Here is a 24,747-nt window from a genome sequence, read left to right as displayed (position 1 = left end):
CAATTGTTTCACCACCAACAATGTTAGTGATTGTATTAGCAACACTTATGTTGTTTTTTGTGAAAGTTGAGTCATTAGTGGATACCATATAAGTACCTTTTGGTAAATGTCGCTTATTAGATGCAGTGGCTGTAGTTAAAACTCTTGTTCTTGGAGGTAAAACTAGATCTTTTTTTAGATATAAATTACCATCGAGCTCTTTAAGGATCAATCGGCCTCGAGGATCGACCAGGATGCCAATAGAGGTGTTTACATTTTGTCCAATGAGGAGTTGGATATTAGCAGGTAGAGTTTCAACAATAACAACGGTTGCTCTCATGGTTCGAATGACGTTATCTATTTCTAGACCTAAGTCATAATCAAATTGGCCAACAGGAGTTATGTTGGTAGAAGCAACACCAGATATTGAAGGTCCAACGTAGGCTTCCATTGGAGTGTTTAGTTTCTCAGCAACCAGTTTAGTAACTATGGTTATTTGCGAACCAGTATCAATTACTCCTGCAACTTCGTGTCCATTAAGTTTAGCATTTACTTGAATCAATGGTCCTGTTAATTTGGTGTCACTTAAACTTTCAGAATTGAGCGAAACAATTGTAAATGGCGCTGAAGGATCATTTATATAATTATTTGTTTTTTGATGTAAATCACTGGTGGTAGTACAATAAGTTTGTACATTAGTGTTATGAGACTGCGGAGGCAAATTTTGTGTTGTCGATTGTTGTTGAGAAAAGGATGGTGGTTGTTGTTGCGGTTGTTGTGATTGTTGTCCAATATTGTTCATATTGGGTTGTGCCTGTTGTACTTCATTATTTTGATAGTACTGGTTCGATCCTCTACGTGAGTTCTGAGATCGCTGATCTCTCATTTTTGCACGACAATCCCTTGCAATGTGCCCTACCTTTTTACAGTATAAACACGTGATTTGGGTCCTGTCTCGTGATTTGTTCATTTGACTCATTTGTAAATTAGCCATAGTTTTGACTAATTCAATTAGTTCTTTGATTTCAGGATTTGAAGTGTGAACTTCATTTTTAACGCTTGTTGGGGCTACAGCGGGTAAACACGATACGTCGTAATAACTAGGAAGTTTGTTCTGAGTCATTTCGAGCCCACGTTTTCTCAATTCGGCTTCTCTTTCGGCTCTTCTTATTCGCGTGATAAGTTCAAGATGATTTTTGATACTGTATCTATCTTTGATTTCATAACTGATATTAATGTCCAATCCATTCATACATGTGTTGAGGAACTCATTGAAGGGTGTTTTCGTCTTCAAAGCATAATTGTACATCTTGTTGCAGTAAGCAACTGGATCTTCGTTCATTCCTTGTTTCGTATTGTAAAGGAGAAATTTGTAATCTTGATGTTCTTTGGGAGGGAAGCATTGTATCAAAACTTGTTTGAAAGCTTGCCAGGTCCGAATTTCACTTTTCTTGGTCTCTTCCAACCATGCTTGCAGGTCAGGTCCTAAGAAACAACCGATTTTATTGAATCGATCGTCATCACTCCAATTAGACTGTGTTGTTTGGTTTTCGAAAGTAGATAACCACTCATGAACATTCATGAATGGAGGACCTACAAACGGATGAATTTGTATGGGAGTTTGGAAGGTTCGGTTCATTGTCTTGGTAAAGTCTTCTAAAGTGTACGAAATCTGATTAGTTTCACTCATTGTTAAAAATTGCGGATCCCACCGCTGCCACCAATTGTAACGTGAAAAAGTTACGTAATGAGTGATGAACGAATTAAATAATGTAGAAACGTTATTAGAAGAACTTTAACTAATATAAATGAACTTTATTATCCAATTGTTGATTAAATGATTGTAATGAATTACACAGATTATTGGAATGGATTAACTTGATTAAAAGATGATGACAAGATGAAATCTATTAGAATGTTTTAACTTGAATGTTATGTTGATTCTAAAGAAGTGAACATTCTATTAGTAGGTGATCTGGTTTTATACAAGATCATCGAGACTCACGAGTGTCACGTGTGTGTTATTCATCTTTGTCGGTTAGTAATAAAGATTTAGGTTGATTAGTAATTGAGGATTATGATCCAAATAAAGTAATTGTAATAATTGGTTATGGAAGGAAGTAATCCTAAATAAGGGTTAATTGGTTATTGGTAATGAACGGATTTATCCTTGTACGGGTTTGTAACCAGTGATGAATAATGGGACCGAAATTTACGTTACATAGATGAATATAACGGTTGATGGATATGCTTTTAGCTACAGAAATGATGATAACAAAGATGAAATAACAAGAAGAACAACAATTTAATGTTGATAACGTTATTTTTTATCTTCTATCATTGTTGTTGTTTGGAAATCTCTCTCTTTCTCTCTCTCTCTCTCTCTCTCCCTAGAAAAAAAAATGAAATATCCAAAGTGTACAAAGAAGATGATTTAGATGATAATGATGATGATATAATAACGAAATGATATACAAAAGAGTCGGGGGTCACACTTGGTTCGGTAACAATTCGTAGTTGGTAGAGGGAATTTAGAGTTCGAGAATTTTTTTTTCGCTTCTTTAGACTTGATGTTTATGGATAAACATAGTGATGGATTCAGGATACGCATGTGAAGATGAGATGATGAGGATGAGAAACAATCGATAACATTGGAAGAGAGAGAGAGAGAGAAAATTTCCAAGGGAATGACTGGGAATCATTTCTCTTTCTTTTTTATTCTCTTCTTCTTGTCTTCCTTGTCTCTCTCTCTCTCTCTTTCTCTCTGGGTTAAGATAATATTTTTCTCCATAAGATGTTTTTCCATTGACAATCTTACCCGTTTCTCTTTACTTCATTTTCCTTTTCGATTTTTCTTGATTGTCACTTAATTGTTCAACCGATGAGCCCATTTTTCAATTTAGTTGGTTAATTGTTCAATCTATTGACAACAACATTTCCAATGGCTATTTAACATATTGTGATAACTCATTGGATACCTATGGATCCATTGATTTGTTTTGATTCCTTGTTGTTGTCACAATGTTGTTGTTATTGTGGTGATAATGATAATGAAAGTGGTAAACAAATAATCATTGTTACACTTTAACCATTTAAATGATTGATTGTTGACAAAATGGATATCATAATGTGTCCATCATCATTGTTAATACTTAGTATGATTAACATTCAACATTATATTTATCACCTATTTTCTTGATAATCATCAATTGCTTATTATTGGTGTTGTAATTACTGTTCATCTATTGGTTTGGTTAATATTAATCGACATCATCACTTTTAATCACAATCAATAATATTACATAATCAATCAATTGATTTGTGTACTGCTACTGTTCACAATTTAACAATCATCTTTTACCGAAACAATTTCAATCAATCGTATATGAATGAAGATATTAAATGAAGCTCGGTTTGCTATGCGTTGAGGTGAGTGATTAACTAATCATTTCAATTGTAACTAATGAATTTTGCTTCAATCCAATTTGATTGTTGATCTATGGGTTATCTCAATTTCTTCACCTTTAACCCTTTGTATTAATATTCAATCTTCTAGATGGTAATCTTTGTGTTTCTTGGTAATATTGAGGCCGATTTTCCTGATGATTTACCTTCATCTTGTCCTCGAGATAAATCAAGACTGGTAAGGACCATAATTGATAAGGTAAATAATCATCATCGAATTGACAGAATCGATAAAATTTCAATTTCTGAAAATCGAAAACGAAAACGAAAAAAAATGAAATGATTTATATGAGATTTTTTTTTTGTTTCGAGAAGAAAATATTACCTATTTTTGACCGTTATCGTATTGAGATGCCCATTGAGTGTCCGTTTCATCCTCATCGTGATCTCCTTTGGTGGCCAGAAGATAATCTATCAGCTTATATTTTCGATGGGTTTTTGGATAATGATAAATCTTCACCATCATCAACCTTTTCCATCATCTCAATAACGGAAACTCTGGCCTCGTTTTTCATTTCGATCTGGCGATGTCCACTTTGCTTCAAACTGTTCGACTGCTCTGAGAGATTAGCCCACCACTGGGATTACGATCATAGACTTTATCGTCACCGGGTAAGCCAACATACAATTAGATTTCTAATCAACAGCCAACAGAAAATTAAATCCAACATGAGATCATATTTTAGCTCTTATTGAGAATGTGAAATTAAGATTATGAGGTAGAAATTGTAATTTTCTTCTTGGAAATTAGCTGATTGTTCATTCAAAATCAACGAACAATTAACATCACTATTTATGGACAATTTTCATGATTCTTCTAATTTGTCAATTCATTTCCATTTAGATTAAATTTTTTTTCTTTAAGGTGGATTTACCTTTCAGGCTAATCCATCATCACTTTGATTCACCATCTAAGAAAATAAAGTTTCAATTTAATTAGTTAATCTCTTACATCTTATATCAGTTAATCTTTAATTTCTTTACAATTCAGGTTAATCATTCGCTGTATTACATTTAATTCAATGAAAAAATCAACTTTAATTTTCTAAATTGTTCCCATTTAGATTTCCTATCGTGCTGATTGTTGCTGTTCACAAATGTTTACATATCATGTTGTTTTCTTAATATTATCGTTTAGAAAAGGGAATTAATCAAGAGGGAAATTGTAATTCTTTATTTTTATCGAACCTTTGAGGCCATAAAATTTACCGTAAAGATCATTTTTCCATCCGATGAAGATCAGTTTTAACATAGAGAAAAGTTACCAAGGAAAGTCGATCGTTAATCGACAAAAAATGTTTGATAAATTGCTCGAGGCAAATCTAGAATCCTATTAACGACCAATTGAATATCATGAATGCACAATTAACAAGTAATATGAATTAAATCAATAGATCAATTGAACCAATGGTTAAGTGATGTTAATGTCATCAGAGATTGTGAGTGTTGATTACATTATAACAATTAATTGTTTTGGTGACTCTCATTTTCCTTGATCACAATTGGAAATTAATGTTCATTATTGTATGATTAGTTAACCATCCAAGATGATTAACTAATGATAGTGTCAATTTTCAATATCCACCGTTTTTCATTATCTTAATTGTTTCCATTCAAATGGTTGATTGTGTATTGATTTTCAATTCAACCTCGTAGGTTATATGATTTGTTTTTTGTTCCCACTCAATAAATCATCTTGTTAACTATTATTATGAATTGTTATTAAGAAAAAGAGAGTTGAATTAACTAAATTAAATTAGATTAACTGAATTAGACACGAAATCGTCTTATATTGTTTAGATAATTATGATCAGAAAAAAAAACTGGTTAACAATAGGAATCACATTGTTAAATTGTAAAGTATAATTAATAACAATTATCTGAATGGATAATTGTTCAAATTTATTATCATTTATTATCGTTAAAATTTCATATCAATGTGAATGCTTTTTCATTTGCTAATTGTGAAGATTAATTTGAATGATCAAAGTACCGTAAGGAACATGAATTGTTGGTAGATTTGATTGTGGATAATTAATCTAATTTTTAATTGTATTCTTTTAGACGGAAAACTTTGTGTGCCTCAGTGACTTTTGTGATTTCATCCGATGTGACATATTGACCCGTCGTCGGATCTATCCTACAATCGGTACCTCGAAATATTTGTCCAGAATGATTTCATCAACGTTATCCATCAATTCTGGTGACCTTTCACCTCCAAATTCAGCGGCCATTTTAGGTCCACAAAATTGTAACCAAACGGAAATGATTTCCCTGGAAAAACGATGTCGAATTACAGTTCGACAATGTTTACTTCCGTTGTTAATTAGTAAGATCACAATTAAAGATTTCCACGATATTGAAGATGACCTGGTCAAGGAAGCTTGTGGTTACCTTGATTGCGATAAATTTTTCGACCTCACAATCCATGAGGTAAGAAGATGGACAATTAACGAATTGTCAACCATTTAAATTCAATTAACGCAACAAACTATTTCTCTTGATTCTTAATTACTGACAATTGACAATTAACAGTTTACGTGTGTTTTTTTAATCAAATAACATGAAATGAATTTAAATTATCCTTTCATGAGCTGATATCACTTTTTCTTGATTACAATTAACTGGATCAATTTCTATTATTATTACTATTGAAATTGATCCTTGATTGGTATCATACAATCAGCTGATTCAATGATAGTCATATTTTAATCTAATTGCTACTCTAAATCAAGTGTTAAACTGTGGTGACAATTTGATTGTCAAATCAACACCAGAATTTGATTATGTCATATTTATATCAATACTAATACAATAATATCTTTAATGGTTTGAAATTTTTACAATCGATGATTATCAAATCATTACCATAAAATTATCGACGTGACTTGAAATTAATTATAAAAAAAAAGTTGGAAAAAAATCACTAATCATTTAATAGTCACAATTAAATTTCATCTCAATTTAGCCGAAAGGGATTAACAGTAAATATCGGTAAATGATTTAGTTAAAATCTCGGTCAACTGAGAGAAACCACAAAATTAATTGTTGCTAATTATTCACAATCAAAATTCAAATCCACGAATGGAAACTTTGACTAACAATTTAATTAATTAATTGCACTTGATTATATCCCCAAAGATAATTAGTTAATTGTCAAATTAATCAACCATTTGGAATCAAAGTTAACAATTTCAGATTAAGATTGAAAATCTGATAAAATAAGATGATGGTGATTAAGATTATCTTAATTTGGTTTAATAAATCCAACTAATCAACAATCAAAGTTGATTTTTACTTTTCCTCAAAAATTAAATCTCATCTTTTTTTCCGCCAAATTTTGATTATTATCATCAAAAGAAGAGCAATTGATTATGATTAAATCTAATCAACATGATGATTAGGCGCACCCATTGTAAACTAAATAGTAAATATGACAAGTGAATATCAAGCAATTAACTTTCTTAATTGTGATTAAAAAAACAAGTGAAGATGATCAAAAGTTTGGTAAGAATTTTTTTTCTGTCAGTCATTCAATTTATAATTATGATTAAGAAACAATTTAGTAATTGTATCAATAACAACAGCAATAACAAGAACATGTATTTATTAAGTATATCAACTTACACAATTAACTAATCAGTCAAACGTCATGATCAAATTAACACCAAACAATTAACTTAAAGCCACGATCAATTTAATTCATATTTTCCCCTTAACATAAATTGTAATTGTTGTGTAGCAATTTAATTTAAATCATCTTGAAGATCATGATGATAGTTTAAAGTCTAATCAATACAAATCTAATTTAATTGTTGATCTTGATCAGTGTTGATGATTAAATGATGATTTAGTTTCTTTATCTTTTCCTTAACCAAATTAACTTTTTCAGGTTCTAATTAAAGTCAACACAATTAACTGTCGTCATATAAATACTGGACTAAGGTCAGTTTAGTTTAAATTGTTTACGACCTCAATTGTGTCTGACCATTGATTAATCATAAATAATAAGTAATTGTTGACGATTAACTTTGATTGTTGACCATTAATTGGTAATCAGTTTTGAATTTTAATAATCAACACAATCAATTTGCCTCTTCCTCATATTAGATTAACAATATCTGCTAATCTAGATGCTAATTAACTGGTGATAGTAATTAAATCAACTTAGATAATTAACTGTCAACAATTAAATTAATTTGAGTTAAATGAGAAAATTAAAGTTACTCTCACAATTAAGTGAAATATTTTTTTTTTACTTTTTATTGGTTAATTTCATAAACAATTAGTTAATTATTAATCTTAATTCAACGTAATTGAACTGATTAGTTTGGATACAATTTAAATTGTTTTGCCTTGAGGTTTATTGATTACTTTTTCATTTCTTAAGGTAACAATTAAATTAATCCATATATTGGTTAAGTTATATGAAATTTTATCATTTAAAGTTTAGTTGTAATCAATTAATTAATGCAAACAAACTGAATTAATTTTACCTTGAACTTTATTAACAATTAACTTTTAATTGTAAGATTTTCAATTGATTCTCACTATCAAGAAAATTTTTACCATGTTAATAGATTGCGTGATTAACTGATTAAAACTAAAACTAAATCAATATCATTATTGTTAAACAATTAAGGAACATCTAATCAGCCATAAATGACTGTAATTAATTTTTTTACTCCTGATGATTAAGGTTAATTACAACTGAAACTATCATTCAGTAAAATATCATGAATATATTATAAAGTTGATCAGAGGATCATGATTGTTGACAATCAATTGATTTTATGGAGATGAAGAAGAGAAAAATGATTTAAATTGTTGATAATTAACTAATTGTCATCTACTAATTTCAACAGGAATCAGCTCGACCATTGTCGTTTTGTTTACTCATGGGAATCGTGATGATCGGAGGATTTTTGATCTGTTATTATATTGTTTGGTATCTTTTTGAGTAAGTAATTAACAAATCAACGCAATTAATGACTAATTAACTTGATGATGAGAAACCTGATGATGATTAAATCAATTGATTCTCACAACATTGTTACAATTTATCATTATCATTTACTTCATTTACCTTAACCTAAAGGGACTCAGCGATTGAAACAAAACTTTCACCAGAATTAAAAATCTAAATTGTAATTTAAAATCGCAGTTTAAGTCAAAAAAAAATGATAACGATAATAATAATGACGCTAAAATGGCCTCAGGGGCAGATCAAGTTAACAAAAGCCGATCCTAATCAACTAATTAATGTGATAAATCCAGTTTTGTTTTTTGATATCAACGTAATAGCAACGACTGATAAATTGTTGTTGATGTTGCTGTTTACAATTTAACACACTGATTAAGGAGAAATGATCAAGATTATAAAAATATCAAAGTGAACAATTAAGTTAACAACAACTTATTATCAGATGAACTAAATGTTTCCATAAATCATAACAATTAATATTCAACAGTAAACAAGGAAAGGTCATTTATAAGGCTACTATTGAAATAGTAACACCAACAATCAATGATAATAGTTAATAGCTGGATACATTATAACAATGATAATCATGTTAAAAGGGGGAAGGTTGATCATCATCAAGATGAGGATGATGCTGATGATGGTGATGACTTCCGTTTCCTTTTTGATGGTTCGAGTTGAACAATAGATGAAAAAAAAAGTTGTAGTTTCCTTTTCATTCATTGACTTTTTCAAGTGTAATAAATTATTCATCAACCAAGTTGGTCAATGAATCAATTATCATCATCATTATGCTTGACCACAGTTAACAATAATCAATTGATTAACTTAATTGTTGTTATCTTGTCGCTACTTATAATTTCATGTAAATATACATTAATCATCAGTTAAAGGTCAATCAGTTGTGTGACTTTTTTGTTATCATCAAGGTAATCAAATAGATTGTGATTTAATGCTAATTAAATTGTAGTAAGAAAAGTAAATCAGTTAATTGGTGGACGAAATTTAATCAACTTGACCTCGTAGTCGTTGTTTGACCGGTCATTTCATGTAATCACCCTAAAGCCACATTACCCTTACGACTAATTTTCAACAATCGAATCCTAATTGTGAAAAGAAACTATGATTAAATGATGTTCGTTTTTCACAATTAAGTGAATCGTATTCCTAAAACTAAAATTGAATCAATATTTTGCTTTGAATTTAAATCCATTCCCCTAATCTGTTTACATTTAAAGTATAATCTTAATCCAATTAATGTGATTTTTTTGAGATTAATGATTAACATTAAAAGTGGATTATAAGATTTGATTCGTTGGAGATTAATAATCAATTAGTGATAAACAAATGATGTGAATTAATTGTTGCGGTGAGTATAAGATCAGTATCCATTTCCGGATGTCCGTTGTTGAGGTCAAATTGAATGATGATGATAAAGGATTGAGTTAATTACTTTGATGATCCTTCAGGCATTGATTTGTCTTCTGTTTAATTTTCCTGATTAAGTGTATCAAGTACGATGAACATTTAATTTTAATTACGATCAAACTAATTGATGAAAACTTTTTCTTGATTGTTGATTATATTTTTTACTATTTTAGATCAACAATTGTTCTTAAACGGGCTCGATTGGAGCTGATTAGACGGGAACGGCAAGCGAAAGGAAACCGGCCTCCGTCTTCTTTACGTTCGTCGCCATCACCAACTCCACCGACATCTGATAAGATGACACTACTTCCGGGTTCAGGAGGTCAAGTAAAGAGACAGTGGCAGTTGGTTCAAGATCAATTTTCTTCTAAGGCCGTTGCCAATGCTGCTACGACTTGGAAGAACTATCGATATGTGGCCTCGTCTTCTCGACGTTCCGGTGAATCGGAAACATCTCAAGAAGACGCAAGTCCAGGTTCAAGTGAAAGTCGATACATTGTCACCCATCCAATTGGTAGTCGAAGGTACCAAAGACCCAGTCACCTTTATCTGGCCTCAGAATTGGCTCTTTTACTTGAGAAAAGATCAATGGAAACTGTTCCAGAATTTTCTGATGACCAGATTAGCCCAGGGGTCAACTGTTTATCCAAAGTTTCTTCATTTCCTCCTCCAGCTCCTCCGCCATCTTCCACCGCTCAGTCGACTTATCATCGTCCTTCGTCAGCTGGTGCTACTTACAGATCAGGATTAACTCGATCAAATGTCGCAATAGTATCGAAACAAAATGACGAATCACAAATGCCGCAAGGTTCACAGGATTTTCGTCAAAATAGTTCTCGGTCGATGGTATCAATCCAAAGGGGGAACTCGATGGTCTCTCCAGTACCATCGACATCTGATCATATACCGAACTATTATCCAAGTAGACGACGTGATTTTGCTCTAAAAGGTCGCCATCGAAATCGATATGAAGGAGATGATTATACTTTTGATGACGAAGAAAACGATGAACTGATCACCGCCATCACAACTTCTTGCGTTAATTCAAGTACAAAAAGGCCACAATCCGTTCAGCCAACGACAATCATCAAAACCAACCAATCGTCCTATGGAGTTGTAGTTTCCGATGCTGAGGTTGCAAGATATCATTACGATTATAGTCGAGGTGTCAACTCGAAAGTACCAAATGAATATCGATCAAGTCGAGGAGTTTTATTTTCCACTCGCAACCATGATAAAAGAAGGTGCGAGTTTAATTTTGAGGATGATGATGGAAGATCATCATCAGGCCATAAAAGCTCATCTCGATCGACAAATGAAGCGCCAAGTACTCGAATAATGGGACGAAGTGAAAGAGGTCGATTCAAATTTGATCGGGACTCATCAGTATCCGCATCCGACACCGTCACGACTACTGGCCTGGAAATTGAATCTGAACCAGCAGTTTCGGTGACAAGTGGCCGCAGATTTTGTCGACCGGGAATGGTTCGTAGTATCTCCTCGACCGGGGCCATAAGACGATCGGCGATGATCTCTCAAAGGTCACAAGAATCGCCGATAACGGTCCCAACTCCAACTATACCCACGGGAACATTGAATTCTGGTGCACCTAATCAATCACGTTATCGATTAACTAAATCACAATCAATGGATAATCCAGTTTCCTCGAAAAATAAACAATCAGCTCGATCAACTCATCGTTGACAATTTAAAATTTAAATTATTGGGAAAAAAGTCTAAAATCAATTGAATAACTTTAATTTCAATTGAATTCACTCATATTTATGGACAATGTCCAACAATTAGTTGATTGTGATTAATCATCGACTCGTTAATCACACGACTGATTGTTAAATGTTGATTTTCATCAGCTATGATTAACTAAATTATCATGGAAATTGGTTAATCATCATCAGCTTCATTCCATCATTTAATTGTTCACATGTAAATGCTTCAGATTTTTTTTTCTAGTTATTGATTGTCTAAATTAAATTGTGAGTCTTTTGGCTTCCTTTAATTTGCCACAATTCACATAAATATATAGTACTTAAGAAAATTAGTTAATTGTTACAATTTGTTTTCTTTCTGTAGCTTAATTTAGTTGCAATTAGTTTAAAGTTGTAAATCACTGAGCATATTTAACGATAAATGTTTATTATTAGATGTTAATTATTAGACAATATCACATTTTAATCACTGCCTTAGTTAATATTTTTTGGCTTCATTTGAAATCAACTGAACTTAATCAACTTTTAAATTGTTAACAATTAACTTTCACCTTTCATCTTCATCAATCATTTGACCAAGACAGTTAAAGCCAAGACGCACCAAGTAACAATTAAAATGCAAATACAATTGTGTTCAGCAATTAAAAAGCCATCGTAAACCACCAATGATCAAATTAACTGAGAGATGAACAATTAAAGTGGTTAATTGTTGCAAGTTTTAAGCAATCAAACCAAAGGGAGATCGGACAATTAAGTTAATTTGTCTTTGGCGATTGCAATTGTATCTTCTAATTGTTGGTTGAATATTTTGTCCAAAGAAAATGTTAATTAACTTTTGAATCCAAGTCAATCCAATGGGATCAATTTAAATGTAAATTACAATTAAACGAATGCACTGATTAACTAAATTGGTCAAGAAAAAGAAAACAATTAATTCAAGTTATTCTCAATTAAAGAAAACATTAAACAATATATTTACCTTTTTGTTTATTTTCTCAATTACAATTAAGGAATCGATCAATTTGATTATTGATTAACTACTTCAAGTCACCATTTTCGGGGATAAATTTTCAGTTGACTGGAATTACTAATTACTGGCTAAACATTGATTGTGTTAAATTAAGAATTAATTTTATTTCCTCTATTATTTACATGCAGTGATTAAGTTAATTACAAAGTTGGTGTGATAATGATAGTTAATGGAGGATTGGATATTTAAAGATGATCAGGTAATTACTGTTTTCATTGGATTTTACACTTAGAAAAGGAAAATAGTAATTAATTAACCGAATAGACAGTTAATTGATTAATTGTTTGCATCGAGAGAAAAGTAGATTGTTAATTGTTTACTGTGATCAATGGAAGAAACAAGTTAAATTATGATTTAAATCACGAAGTTTTTTGTTTCATTTCGTCTTTTGGGCGGACATTTTCACGACGAGAGAAACAATCGAGTTGATGAGATGATGAGATGGTCAAGTGATTAACTTTAACATTTGACCTCTTCATCGTGTTAGTCTCATGGTGAGAGGTAATTTAAGTAAAAACCAATGGGAAGAAAAAAGTAAGAAATTAATTAATTGTGATGGTTAGTCAACAAAGAATTACTTTTTTTTCTTGTGATGAGTATTTTATATTTCATATTGTTGACTCCTTGATTAAGCTCCATGAAGGAACTTTAATTAATCACAATCAACTTTTTTTCTAAGTGTAAACCTTGACCTTTGGTAATGGGAACATTTCAAGTTAATAATTAAAACTATCAAAAACTAAGGAGCATCAATGGTAAATCACTTTAACTTGATTGAAGGTTTTTAGTTTGATAAATTGTTGATTTGATTTTCCATTGATTAGTTGCCATAGTCGCAACTCACAAGATTGGTCTGTCCAATTGGTGATTGTAAATTTCCAAGATGATGAGAAGGTGAACAATTTAAATTTTAACTTGATTATTGATTATTTTTGTGTCACAATTAAAAAATAGGCTAGTGATTGAGTTGATGATTATTAGATGAGATTAACCATTTCCAAACCTCGAGCCACAAAATTAGCTTATGGTCAACTTATGTCCGTCAAGAATCAGGGATTAGATTTCGGCTCCTGGTCACTCAAACATCAAATATAACCGATAGTTAGTTGATTAATTGGAAGAAAAATTTCCCACTGAGAAGGCAGAATTGTGATTTTTGGTCACTAATTAGATTTGATGGCCTTTCTTTTGCGAATTATGGTTAATTTAGTGTAAGAACAAAAGAGTAAATCAGAATTAGATTTGTTGATTTTCAGAGCTTCCATTCACAATTAAGGAATAATTTTCCAATAAAAGTCTCGGCAATTTGGATTAATCTCCGATAATTAAGTTAGTGAGATATTATGAAAAATAGAAGAAGTTAATTGAATGAAAAAGTTGTGGGATTGTAATTTGGTGAGGATTAAGTGAATTGGTTATACTAATTCTGGATCAAGATTAATACTGATGTCGTTTAGAAGAAGGAACAATTTTTTCGAGATTAAAGCTGCTTTTTTCATCTTATCAGCTAATTTTCGTAATTTGGAACGTTTTTTATCACGAATTTTTCTGATCTCCTCATCTTTGGCTTCGTTTCGAGATGAGTTCATTTGGAAAGCTTTCCAAGTGTATTTAGGATTCAACCAAAAAGGTCTTACCTGGAGAGATTGATGAAAGTTACACGGAAAAAAAGAAACACAAATTGTTGATTAGATAAAAAAATTAACTTAAACTTGATTCCGACAATGAAATATTAATATAAATGAAGATACTTACTAGATGACGAGCTGGATGATAGCGTTTCTTTTTAGATCCATGATGATTATCATCTGATTGTTTGGTATCTTCATATGTTGAATCGATTGATGATTCTGAAGGTGATGAAGAAGATGATAAATCACTACTTATTACTGGTGAATCACTAGAAGATGATGATGATGAAGGTTCGATAATTAAAGGCGAATCAACTAACTGACATAACTGTCCAGTTAAATTGAAAAGTATCACAATCAAAAAAACGAATGTTAAATAATTAGAAGAGAACATTTTGATGATCAATTTGCCTGGAAATCCAATGATAGTTTCAAGATTCTCAACGGTGAGTCTTGCAGTCTAACCTGCGGGTTTATCTGGTGGAAGAGAAAATAAAAATGAGAGAAGAGAAGAAAAAATGAAAGAGAGGGAAACAAAGAGAGAAAAGTGTAAAAAGATTCTTGTTAACCTGTGAAGTCTTTTTATTATTACTTCAGGGAAGAAGATGACCAACAACTATTCTTGCTCATCTTCATCTTCCTATGGAGAGAGAGAGAGAGAGAGGTGGACAAACACACAGGTGCTCTTCAGTAAATAACAATCTCTTTCTCTCCTTTTCTTTCAGTTTAAATGATTAGAGAAAAGAAAGAGCAAGGTATTGATATATTTACCTGAGAGCACCTGAAAGAAGGAGGAAGAAGAGAGTGATGACCATTTTCTCTTACAGTAATGATAACAAAAGACTTCACAGGTTAACACAAGAATCTTTTTACACTTTTCTCTCTCATAAACACATTTTCTCTTTTTGTTTACTCTTTCACTCGCTCATTCTCTTTGGTGTAAATACCTGATGATCTTCGTGATGGTGATGCTGCAACCGTGGAGAAATTAGCGAAATAATTGGAAGCAGTAAAATATGTTGAATATTTTGCTGTAGGGGGAGAACCATTGACCATCTCGAGCTTTTGTTGACCAAATGTTTAAAATAACATCTTCAAAAAATGTCACTAGAAACCGTCACGTTCAATGGATCAACCGATTCTTTCAGCATCTCCATAGATCTGCAAATAATTTGGCAAATGTTTACATTAACCTAATTGGTTTCATCTCTTGATTTTCACTTAATTACGATCATTTAAAACTCTGTATTTCCTCTTGATGTACCTACGTGATCTCCCTCCATTGAAAAACACTTTTCACACGCAAATTTTATATAAGTTAAAAAACGCGATTGAATTAATTTTAATTAACGGGGAACAATTAAAAACAAAATCTTAATAAAAATTAAAATCTAAGAATTTGATTAACCAAAATTCGGACACCTGGTGCCATCTGCTGTTCTTTTTTCGAACTATAATGTCAACTTTATTCTTTTTTCATCCAAATGTGTGAACATTAGTAAAATGTTGATCTTTTTTCATTAATTGTTATTGTTTAATTATTGCTTTTTCGATTTAATTAGAATTAGATTTTTTTATTGTCACCCAATTTACATCATGACGGTTAATCAGTATATAAAAGATGTGATTTTGGGTTGTATCAATGACATGGAATCTTTATCCAAGTAAGTAGAGTTTTCATTATTTTTGCTTAGTGAATTTCACTTGTCTCTCTTTCTTTTCCTCTTTCTTTTTGTAATTCTCATGTTTCTCTCTCTCTCTCTCTCTCTCTTTCTGTTTTTTTCTCCCTGATTTTGTTTTCCTTTTTTCTCTTTATTTGTCCCAATCTTTGATTACTTTGATTGATTTATTATTATTACTCTTTATTTACCTTTTATGGTTTTCTAGGAGTTTAATAGAAAATATGATTAACAATAAAAGACTTCGCCCCAATTCTGGTCATACAGTTAATTTGACTGAGCTTGGAGATAATTTGGTGGCTAAAAATGGTCAGTTGAAAAAATCAATTAAAACTGCTATGGAAATGGAAGAAATGTCAAAGAAGGTTGATTATTTAAACCTAGATATTAATCGAGCCGATGAGGAGATAAAACATTTGACCAAATCACTGAAAGAAGCTGAACATATTCTGGCAACAGCAATTTATCAGGCTAAACAAAAGTTATCCTTAATTAGACAGGCCAATGAACATCCGGTTCCATCTGAGGAGCTGATTAAATATGCATATAAAATAAGCTCTTGCCATTCGGTTGCTGCTCCATATAATTGGGAGCAGGGAGACTTAAGGAGACCCTATCCAACTGATTCTGAAATGAGATCAGGTTGGATCGGTCAGATGGGAGGTTTTGTGTCAAACATGGTAACTTCGGGTCAACCACAATCTCAGCCCCAACAACAAAACTCTTATAACGCCCAAACTGCCCCCAATTCAACCGCACCTCTTGCTGAAGATCATTTATTTACCAAAGGCTTTTTAGAATCAGTTCATTCATCATCAATAGACTCAAAAGCAACCATTTCCAAAGATAATTTAGATGAAGTTGAAGTTATGTCAACCGATTCATCAAGCAGCTCATCAAGTGATAGTCAATGATTGTCTCTCTTTGAAAATTTACAAAACAACTAATTAAAAAAGCTTTTATTTATTTCATTTAAAGTTTTTATTTTATTCTCTCTCCCTTATAAGCCGATTTTTTTTTGATTTTTTGTTGTTGTATGTGTGTATGTGTGTGTGGTTGTTGTTGTTGTTGTGTTTGTGTTGAAATTTTGTTGTGATTTTAAAGGATGTTGCAGCGACGTCTTGGTTTAGGTTCGGGTGGTTCCAAAGCGGCCAGAATTGCTTCATCGAATACATTTTTCAATCCTCTTTGAGTAAGAGCCGAACATTCAACATATTTAACAGCTTTCAATTCTTTTGCTAATTTTTCTCCTTGTTCCAGAGTAATCGGTTTCTGCTTGTTTTTAGCTAACTTTTCAACGGTCGCAGCATCATCTCGAAGATCAGTTTGTGTACCAACTAAAAGGAAAGGTGTTTTTTGGCAATGATGGGTTATCTCGGGTACCCATTTTTCTTTAACATTTTCAAATGAAGAAGGTGATACAACAGAGAAACAGACAAGAAAAACATCGGTCTGTGGATAACTTAAGGGCCGCAATCTATCATAATCTTCTTGACCAGCAGTATCAAATAATCCAAGGGTGTAAGGTTCACCACCGATCATAACAGTGACCGCATAATTGTCAAATACCTAGAGACGGGTGGGTTAACGGAAAAGGAGAAGAAGAACAAGTCAAACAAAAAAAAGAGAGAGAGAGAGAGGAAAGAGTAGAAAAGAAGGAAGGATGAAAAAGGAAAGAAAGAAAAGAAAGAGAGTAAAAAGAGGAATGTGATAAAAAAGTAGACCAGCAGAGTAACAATGTTAAAGGAATACACTTACTGTTGGAACATATTCCGATGGAAACTTATTTGTTGTGTAAGAAATTAAGAGACAGGTTTTACCAACCGCTCCATCACCAACTACAACACATTTGATTGTTTGCATAATTAATCAATTCCAATTAAATAAGAAACACAATTAGAATAAAAGACAATACAAAGGAATTCAGGCCTTTCATCAAAAATAAATAATAAAATGATGAGCGATATTTCATAAACCAAATTCGATAAAAAATAAAATCGATTGACATTCATTCTAAAGATGGAATTCAGTTGAAATCGATTTTCAGGTTCGAGTTCCAAATTCTTAAGACAAATAATCGATCAATCGAACAAGAGACAGACAAGTAGACAGAAAGAAAGTAGAATCAGTTTCCTGATGTTCCATTCGATGATCGAAACAAGTGGCGCCATCTCGTGGAAAACTTGATGAGCCTCAAATTGGAAATCGATTTGATGACAGATCGAAAATCGCAGATCCCAAAGTAACGCCCTCTCACTTTGGGTGTGTGTGATTGAAAGGTTGTCCTGAGCTCCAGTAGATGGCGGGGTCAACACATTTTCTACTCCGAAAGTTTATCAAGTTTATTGTCCCTCTGGTGGGAATATGAGTCGACTGAATCGTAAAGTCAACAAACAGTTTCAACTTGATTTCCATGAGTTTTTTTGTCTCAATCTCTCAATGAAACAACTTCACATAATTTGATTCATTTTTCTTTTATTTTTCTCTTTTGTTTCTTCTTCTTCTTCTTCTAATCTTCTAACTTATATTAATTTATTACCTGATAAAAATTCTACTACTAATTTAATAGACTTTCATCATCTACATCATCGTTGTCACGTTTTCTTTTTGATTCCTTTAACAATTACATTTTTCACCCAATCAATCAATGAATTAACTGTCTAATTTTGGTAACAATTAGAAATCAACAAACAATCCAAAGTGTTAAAACCAAACAAATAGGTTTTCCCTCATTCATCTTAATCAGTTAATTGTTATCTTCATAATGGTGTAATTTAAATATTCTATTTGTGGAAAACAAACAAAAAAGAATTTCTTTTCTCTCTGTTTTCCCTTTTTGTTTTGTTCTTTTTTTTCGTTTGTGTGTTCATTTGAATTTATCTTTTCCTCTAAAATTGTTTATGCCGTTGGTTTTATCGAATTCTCATCTCGTTGATCATCTTTCATCTTCATCTTCATCAATTCGCCTTCGTTAACTTGAATATGCCTCGTCAGAAACAAGATCGACCCAAGAGGACTAAATGTGAGTAATCATTTTGGCCTTTTACTTATTTTATTTGCTTTGGAAAAGATGATTATTATGATGAAGAGAGAGAGAGAGAGAGAGAGAGAGAGAGAGCTGATAAAATTGATGAGAATGATGAAAGTGATTATGATGATGGAAAAGTAAGTTGAGAGAGAGAAACGAAAGAGTGAATTATGCGATAACGAATCATTTTGGATTGGCAATAAATTGTTGGGTTATCCTGATGATGATAATATAGAGAAGAAGAGAGAGAAAGAGAAATGATAGAGAGATGATGATGATGAAAAAGTGAAAGTGTATTATCAGTGAATTTCAGGCATCCTTACAAAAGGATAAACCCGCATGCACATCATCACCTTAAACATCATTACTCTCATCATCATTATCATCAGTATCAACATTGCGCCCTACATAGGATTCATCATGACTCCCTCCTTCTCATCCTCCTCCTTCTCTATCACCACTCTCCCTCCCTCCCACCCACTCCCTATCTCTCCATCTTTCAATGCTTATGTATTACTCTTCACTCTATCTCATATTTCCAGCTCCTGTCACCTTTTTTCTGTAGATAAGCAGCGATTCTGATGATGATGATGATGAAGACCATCATCATTTTTATCATCATTTTCTTTCTTTTCTTCTCTGTATTATCTTCTTTTCTTCTTCTTTCATCCCTATCTTCATCAATCTCTATCTTTATCCTTTTTCATTACTCTTTTAACATCATCATCATCATCATCTCCTCTTTATCTTTCTCTCTCCACCTTGAACAAAATATCTATTACTAGTACTTGCCCTGTAAATTCTGCTTATCATCATTATAATTGAAAATTTTTCACTTTTCTTGCTCCCTCGCCATTATCTTTATCATCATCATCATCAAGCCAAAGTTATCATTTCCTTTCAATTTCTCATGATTAGCATCATTATCATTTAGTATCATTTATTGATCATCAACACTTTTAACTTGGAAATTTATTTTTTTATGATTTCTTTCAGTCATTTTGGTGACTCTCATCATTATCATCATAATACAATCTTACGAACTCATCTTCCTTATCATCACTATCTCTCTCTTTCTCTCTTTCTCCTTAACTTATGATCTCCTCTATCAATTTTCATCTCTCTTTTTTCTGGACTTTTAACTGTTGATTTTACCTTGATAACTGATAATCATACTGATATTCTGCATTTATCCATCATTTTGAATGTATAAAATTATCTTCCATTTATAATATAACAATTTTCCAAAGTCAACAGATAATATAGACTATAAGGTGTGACCTCTAAAAAGTGACCTTTTATCTTCTTTCTATATTTTCTTACCTTCAAAACTTACTCTGCTTTCCTCTCTCTCCAATCAGCATCCTCATCTTTCATCTTCTTCCTTCCTTACCTACCAATAAGATTAACATTATCATCATTATCATTTAGACAAAAATCATAGGTAAAAAAATATAAACAGATACAAAAAGAAGACAAGATAACACATCATCAATTCCATCATCATCATCATCATCATCATCATCACCAGTATCATCTTCATCTCCTTTTTATTATCATCTGAATTGAACTAACTTTTTTTCGATATCTTCGATTCCTATCTTAATGGCAATTGGGATGAAAAGTCTTTTCTATCTGCCTTACTTTGAATTGTTTACTCATGATGATGATTGTTGATAGTTGACATTGGCTACTTTTATCATCATAATCATCTCTCTCTCTCTCTCTCTCTCTCTCTCTCTCTCTCTCTTACTCTTATTTTCCTTGTTGATGTATTCATTGTGATAACAAAGTGTTATCAGGATTAACCAAACCATGAAAATAACTTTGCAACTTTTGCAATCAATTGATTGATATCATCAACTATCAACAATCAACTCCCCTCTAACCATCAACATTATATTATCACCAAAATAATATATAATAATCAGTATTATATCAACCAAAATATTATCAACTATTACAATCAATAATCAAAACCTTCCAAGTATAATAGATGATCATCCAATTTTCATCATTATCTTTCATCTTCCAATCTACTTTTATCTTTTTCTTTCTCTTTTCATGATCAATTTCATGATGATGATGATCACAATCATACAACCAGAATCATTACCATATAAATATAACTAAATATAAAACATTTATGATACAGATAATTATTCATCAACTTAATTGATTATCTAAGTTATGGATTTTCAAATCTAATTGTAATATCTTTGCAAAAGAAATCACTTTTTTTTCATAATATCCAAAACTTAATCACAATTAATCTCTTTTTCTAATCATAATTTTCTATTATATTTTTTTCATCTGTAATCTTAATCATGATTTTTCCCCAATCGAAAGTGATTAACATGTGACTTGATCGTGTTAACAATCAAGCTGATTGTTATCGTTATTATTACCATTATGATTAGATGGTTTTTCTGTAAATAGGTTTTCAGTCTTTAAACGACTTGATAATTTATCTTGATTGACTTTCATAAATTACGAGCTTGATAAAACTGATTTGATAATCGAAAACCTAACATTGACTTAATTAACTTCATCTTTTAATTGTTAATCTTAGGTAAAAAATCAAATTATAACTCGAGGCATTAAGATTTAACAACAACCTTCACCCTAATCTCTCAATATCAAATCAATATACTGTCCAAATCCATTTGGATTATCAAATACCAAATACTTAATTTCTTATCACTATCTGATTATTGGTCTACAATTAAAAAACTAACTTTTCAAACTGATAGAGATGATTAACTAATTACCAGCTAATTGTTGTTAAACCAAAACCACAATTGTAAACCACAATTATCGCAACACAAATCTAACTAATTTGTGTTTTTCTCTCTCTCTCACTCTAACTAATCACAATTAACTTTTTATCCTCAGGTTGTCACTTAATTAATATACAATATACATTGTGCTCCTTTAATTAGTTCCGTTTTCTGGTAACCATATTAAAAGATTTATCAAGATTGATAATAATAAATATCCACAATATTTATGTACATATATTGCTATCAAAATGTGTTGTTGTTGTTGATTGTGATAATAAATGATAAGTGATTTAGATTAATCTTCAATTATAATCATATTAAGCTTCGTTCACGATTCAATCCCGTGTGAATTAATCTCCTCTATTTAATCATTCGTCTTTTATTACCCACTGCTACCTACTACCCACCTCCACCTTCATCCCCACCAACACCAACACCAACACCAACACCACCTCCACCTTATCATCAACCTCATCTTTCTTCACCTTCTTTTGATCTTTCTTATTATTTATTGATCTTCTTTTCTTACTTTTGAGATGATGATGATGAGAATTGATTTTTCATCCTCTATCTATATAAATACTCACATATTATACTGATTAAGATGATGATAAATTGTTGTTAACTGATGATGAAGATTAAATCTTCCTCATCCCATCCTCCCAATTTTCAATTTCTTACACCAGCAAAAAAAAACTTCAAATAACAACAATCAAAAGCTTGATTATCATCGTAATCAACCATATCCATGTATATTATCACCATTAATTATCACAATGTATACAGTGATTAATCATACAACTAAATCAAATCATCTCCAATAATCAACTGACAATTTTATCAATTACTAAGTATTAGTTAAATCAATTGTTAAAGTGATGATTATTGTTTTTTTTACTCAATCAATTAATCATAAACCTCTGAACATAAACAATAAAACTATCACGATGAACTAAAAATAATAAAATAAAACTCGAAAATTAAATCAAACTAATCATGATTAACAATCTATTTTTCCTATTAAAATAATTGACCAAATAAATGGCCATTAGATGTCATCCTATGTTAATTATTGAATTTTAAATTAAACTGAATCGGATACATGTAACAATCAATTGTTATTTTTAATATTCTGAACAATTTTACTCTAAATAAATTATCACTATCTGTTAATTATTGTCATTATCCCTTGTTAATCAACTATAATATAAATTGAACTGTTTTTTGATTCCAAATGCTGATGATTTGTTGAGCTTATCATGATTCTGTCTTCATTTATCTTCATCTTCTGTATATGTGGTTTCTATCTGTTTCCGGTTAAACTAGATTATCAATTCTGTCCAACATCCTCTGAGTCTCTTCCTCCTCTTCCACCCACCACCACCACCATGTAGGTGATAATGATTCCTCTGTATGTAACTGATACGTTTGTTTGTCCAATCATTTCCTGTTTCTCCTTTCAAAAGCCTGAAGCTCATAATTATCAAAAAGTAACCAAAGGATAAACTCATGAAGATGCGGATGATGCTGATGATGATTGTTACCAGAATGATTAACGAATAGTGAAAAACTATAATAATCATGATATAGATTTTATTTCAGCTTCTACTTTCATTCATTATTATTATCATGACTTTTTAAATCCTAACTAATCAATTCAATTTAACTTTTCATTGTTAATTATTTTTAAAATAATATACAATCAACTTTACCGGAAATAAGTGACACTTGAATATCATTTATATAAATTTTCATGTATATCTTTTGATTTCAGAGTTTGTTAAACAATTAACAGATTAGTTGACAGTTAGAAAGTTACAGTTGATTTACTCTGATCCAAATCGGATTAACTATTGATGTTTTCCAAAGCTTAATAACTTATGAATCAATTTACTTTTACAATTTAATTCATTAAACGAAAATGAAAAAAAAAATTCAATTACAATTTTTCGTTATTTAATTTGATTTAATTTCTTTCCTTTTTTTTCTTGTATTGTTTTATCCTGATTGCAATTGAATTAGTTGATTCAGTTTTGATAAATTCGTGCTCAAGATGATTAACTTAGTATAGTTATTACATTGTCTCTTAACCATATGATTGTTAACAATTTGATTGTTATGATTATTATTATGATTATTATTTTGTTGATTATCTTGATCAGTTACAATTTACCAACAATTTAATGATAATAACAAATGGTAACAGAAATTTATTAACCTTATCAGGTCAAACATTAACATTCAAAGATGATGATGTTGATTAGTTGATTATGTAATGTAATACAATTAACTAACTAATGAAAATTTGTGGAAGGAAAAAAAGAAACAATAACAATTAACTGAATATAATTAACATTCAAAAGTTTCCAACGAATCATAATTTAATCAAAAGCTAACAATCAACAGTAATTTAACTTTAAACTTAAATCATTTTCAATTCCAATCGTCTTAAATTTGATAGAAATCAACAGTTGATTAAAATGAGATTAAATTAATTCCATGTTCCCATTGATTATGTTGATGATTCGTGATGATTAATATCAATTTGTAAATCTTGTTAATTGTGTACAATTGAAAATAACAATAATAATCTTAATGACACATAGTGATTATAATGATTAGACTTAATATGATTAAATTAAATATACAATGATAACACCTTCAGATTTCAATTGTGATTAACAGATCAAGAAAAACAATTACAAACAATCAAGAAAACAAATCTTTATGATTGTAATTATTTAATCATTTTTCAAGTTAATTTAATTGTATCTCTTTTTTCAACACCTTTAATTCAGTTAAAGTTTTGTTAATCCGATGCTAAATTAACTTGCAATTGATTTATATTTGAAATTCTGGCATTTTGTCAACTATTCAAAGATTAACATGATTATCATCACTTGGAATTGACACTTTCAATTATCACCTCAGCATAACAATTTAAATCCTCACCATGGTTGATAAATTAATTGTTAGCAAAAAGTTAAACTATCAACACCCCCTGAGGCGCATCTTA

General features: G+C 31.0%; 5 protein-coding genes across 7 annotated transcripts in view; 3 read left to right on the top strand and 2 right to left on the bottom strand.

Annotated features, from left to right (window-relative positions):
- Positions 1–2,754: 2,754 nt before the first annotated feature.
- On the top strand, positions 2,755–12,552 carry LOC128391468 (uncharacterized). Its single transcript, XM_053351363.1, has 6 exons — positions 2,755–3,408; positions 3,536–3,643; positions 3,760–4,056; positions 5,509–5,877; positions 8,310–8,404; positions 10,027–12,552. Exons 1-6 carry the CDS (start codon positions 3,382–3,384, stop codon positions 11,555–11,557), a joined length of 2,427 nt encoding a protein of 808 aa, XP_053207338.1. The 5' UTR covers positions 2,755–3,381; the 3' UTR covers positions 11,558–12,552.
- An 822-nt stretch (positions 12,553–13,374) lies between these two features.
- LOC128391492 (uncharacterized) lies at positions 13,375–15,581 on the bottom strand. 2 transcript variants are annotated; one of them, XM_053351391.1, is made up of 3 exons: positions 15,189–15,581; positions 14,366–14,718; positions 13,375–14,247 (listed from the first exon to the last, which is right to left on the bottom strand). In XM_053351391.1, the coding sequence occupies exons 2-3, from the start codon at positions 14,633–14,635 to the stop codon at positions 14,026–14,028; spliced, it is 492 nt and encodes a 163-aa protein (XP_053207366.1). In that variant the 5' UTR covers positions 14,636–14,718; positions 15,189–15,581; the 3' UTR covers positions 13,375–14,025. The 2 variants fall into 2 exon arrangements, with proteins under 2 accessions (XP_053207366.1, XP_053207367.1); XM_053351392.1 differs by lacking the exon at positions 15,189–15,581 and adding an exon at positions 15,023–15,157.
- A 123-nt stretch (positions 15,582–15,704) lies between these two features.
- On the top strand, positions 15,705–16,891 carry LOC128391483 (mediator of RNA polymerase II transcription subunit 4-like). The gene is made up of 2 exons (XM_053351381.1): positions 15,705–15,905; positions 16,129–16,891. Exons 1-2 carry the CDS (start codon positions 15,838–15,840, stop codon positions 16,832–16,834), a joined length of 774 nt encoding a protein of 257 aa, XP_053207356.1. The 5' UTR covers positions 15,705–15,837; the 3' UTR covers positions 16,835–16,891.
- LOC128391491 (cdc42 homolog) lies at positions 16,852–17,896 on the bottom strand. The gene is made up of 2 exons (XM_053351390.1): positions 17,679–17,896; positions 16,852–17,489 (listed from the first exon to the last, which is right to left on the bottom strand). The coding sequence occupies exons 1-2, from the start codon at positions 17,781–17,783 to the stop codon at positions 17,019–17,021; spliced, it is 576 nt and encodes a 191-aa protein (XP_053207365.1). The 5' UTR covers positions 17,784–17,896; the 3' UTR covers positions 16,852–17,018.
- Positions 17,897–18,344: 448 nt separating this feature from the next.
- LOC128391464 (uncharacterized) overlaps positions 18,345–24,747 on the top strand; it is a 29,136-nt gene continuing 22,733 nt past the window's right edge. For both annotated transcript variants that reach the window (XM_053351358.1, XM_053351359.1), the window contains exon 1: positions 18,345–18,942. In XM_053351358.1, coding sequence (XP_053207333.1) covers positions 18,903–18,942 — 40 coding nt within the window. In that variant the 5' untranslated portion in view covers positions 18,345–18,902. The remainder of the gene's footprint in view (positions 18,943–24,747) is intronic.

The sequence above is a fragment of the Panonychus citri genome, unplaced genomic scaffold (assembly GCF_014898815.1).
Source record: "Panonychus citri isolate SS breed McGregor unplaced genomic scaffold, ASM1489881v1 Contig00134, whole genome shotgun sequence".
Taxonomy (NCBI): domain Eukaryota; kingdom Metazoa; phylum Arthropoda; class Arachnida; order Trombidiformes; family Tetranychidae; genus Panonychus; species Panonychus citri.
The sequence above is the reverse complement of the archived record's forward strand: the minus strand, read 5'-3'. Positions and strand labels throughout refer to the sequence as shown.

Coding starts and splice junctions, on each gene's coding strand:
- LOC128391468 (XM_053351363.1), top strand. CDS start 3,382: ATGAAGCTCGGTTTGCTATGCGTTGAG. Junction 3,409..3,535: donor TCGGTTTGCTATGCGTTGAG/GTGAGTGATTAA, acceptor TCAATCTTCTAG/ATGGTAATCTTTGTGTTTCT. Junction 4,057..5,508: donor ATAGACTTTATCGTCACCGG/GTAAGCCAACAT, acceptor GTATTCTTTTAG/ACGGAAAACTTTGTGTGCCT.
- LOC128391492 (XM_053351391.1), bottom strand. CDS start 14,635: ATGTTCTCTTCTAATTATTTAACATTCGTTTTTTTGATTGTGATACTT. Junction 14,248..14,365: donor ATCATCCAGCTCGTCATCTA/GTAAGTATCTTC, acceptor CAATCTCTCCAG/GTAAGACCTTTTTGGTTGAA.
- LOC128391483 (XM_053351381.1), top strand. CDS start 15,838: ATGACGGTTAATCAGTATATAAAAGATGTGATTTTGGGTTGTATCAAT. Junction 15,906..16,128: donor GACATGGAATCTTTATCCAA/GTAAGTAGAGTT, acceptor ATGGTTTTCTAG/GAGTTTAATAGAAAATATGA.
- LOC128391491 (XM_053351390.1), bottom strand. CDS start 17,783: ATGCAAACAATCAAATGTGTTGTAGTTGGTGATGGAGCGGTTGGTAAA. Junction 17,490..17,678: donor CATCGGAATATGTTCCAACA/GTAAGTGTATTC, acceptor ACCCGTCTCTAG/GTATTTGACAATTATGCGGT.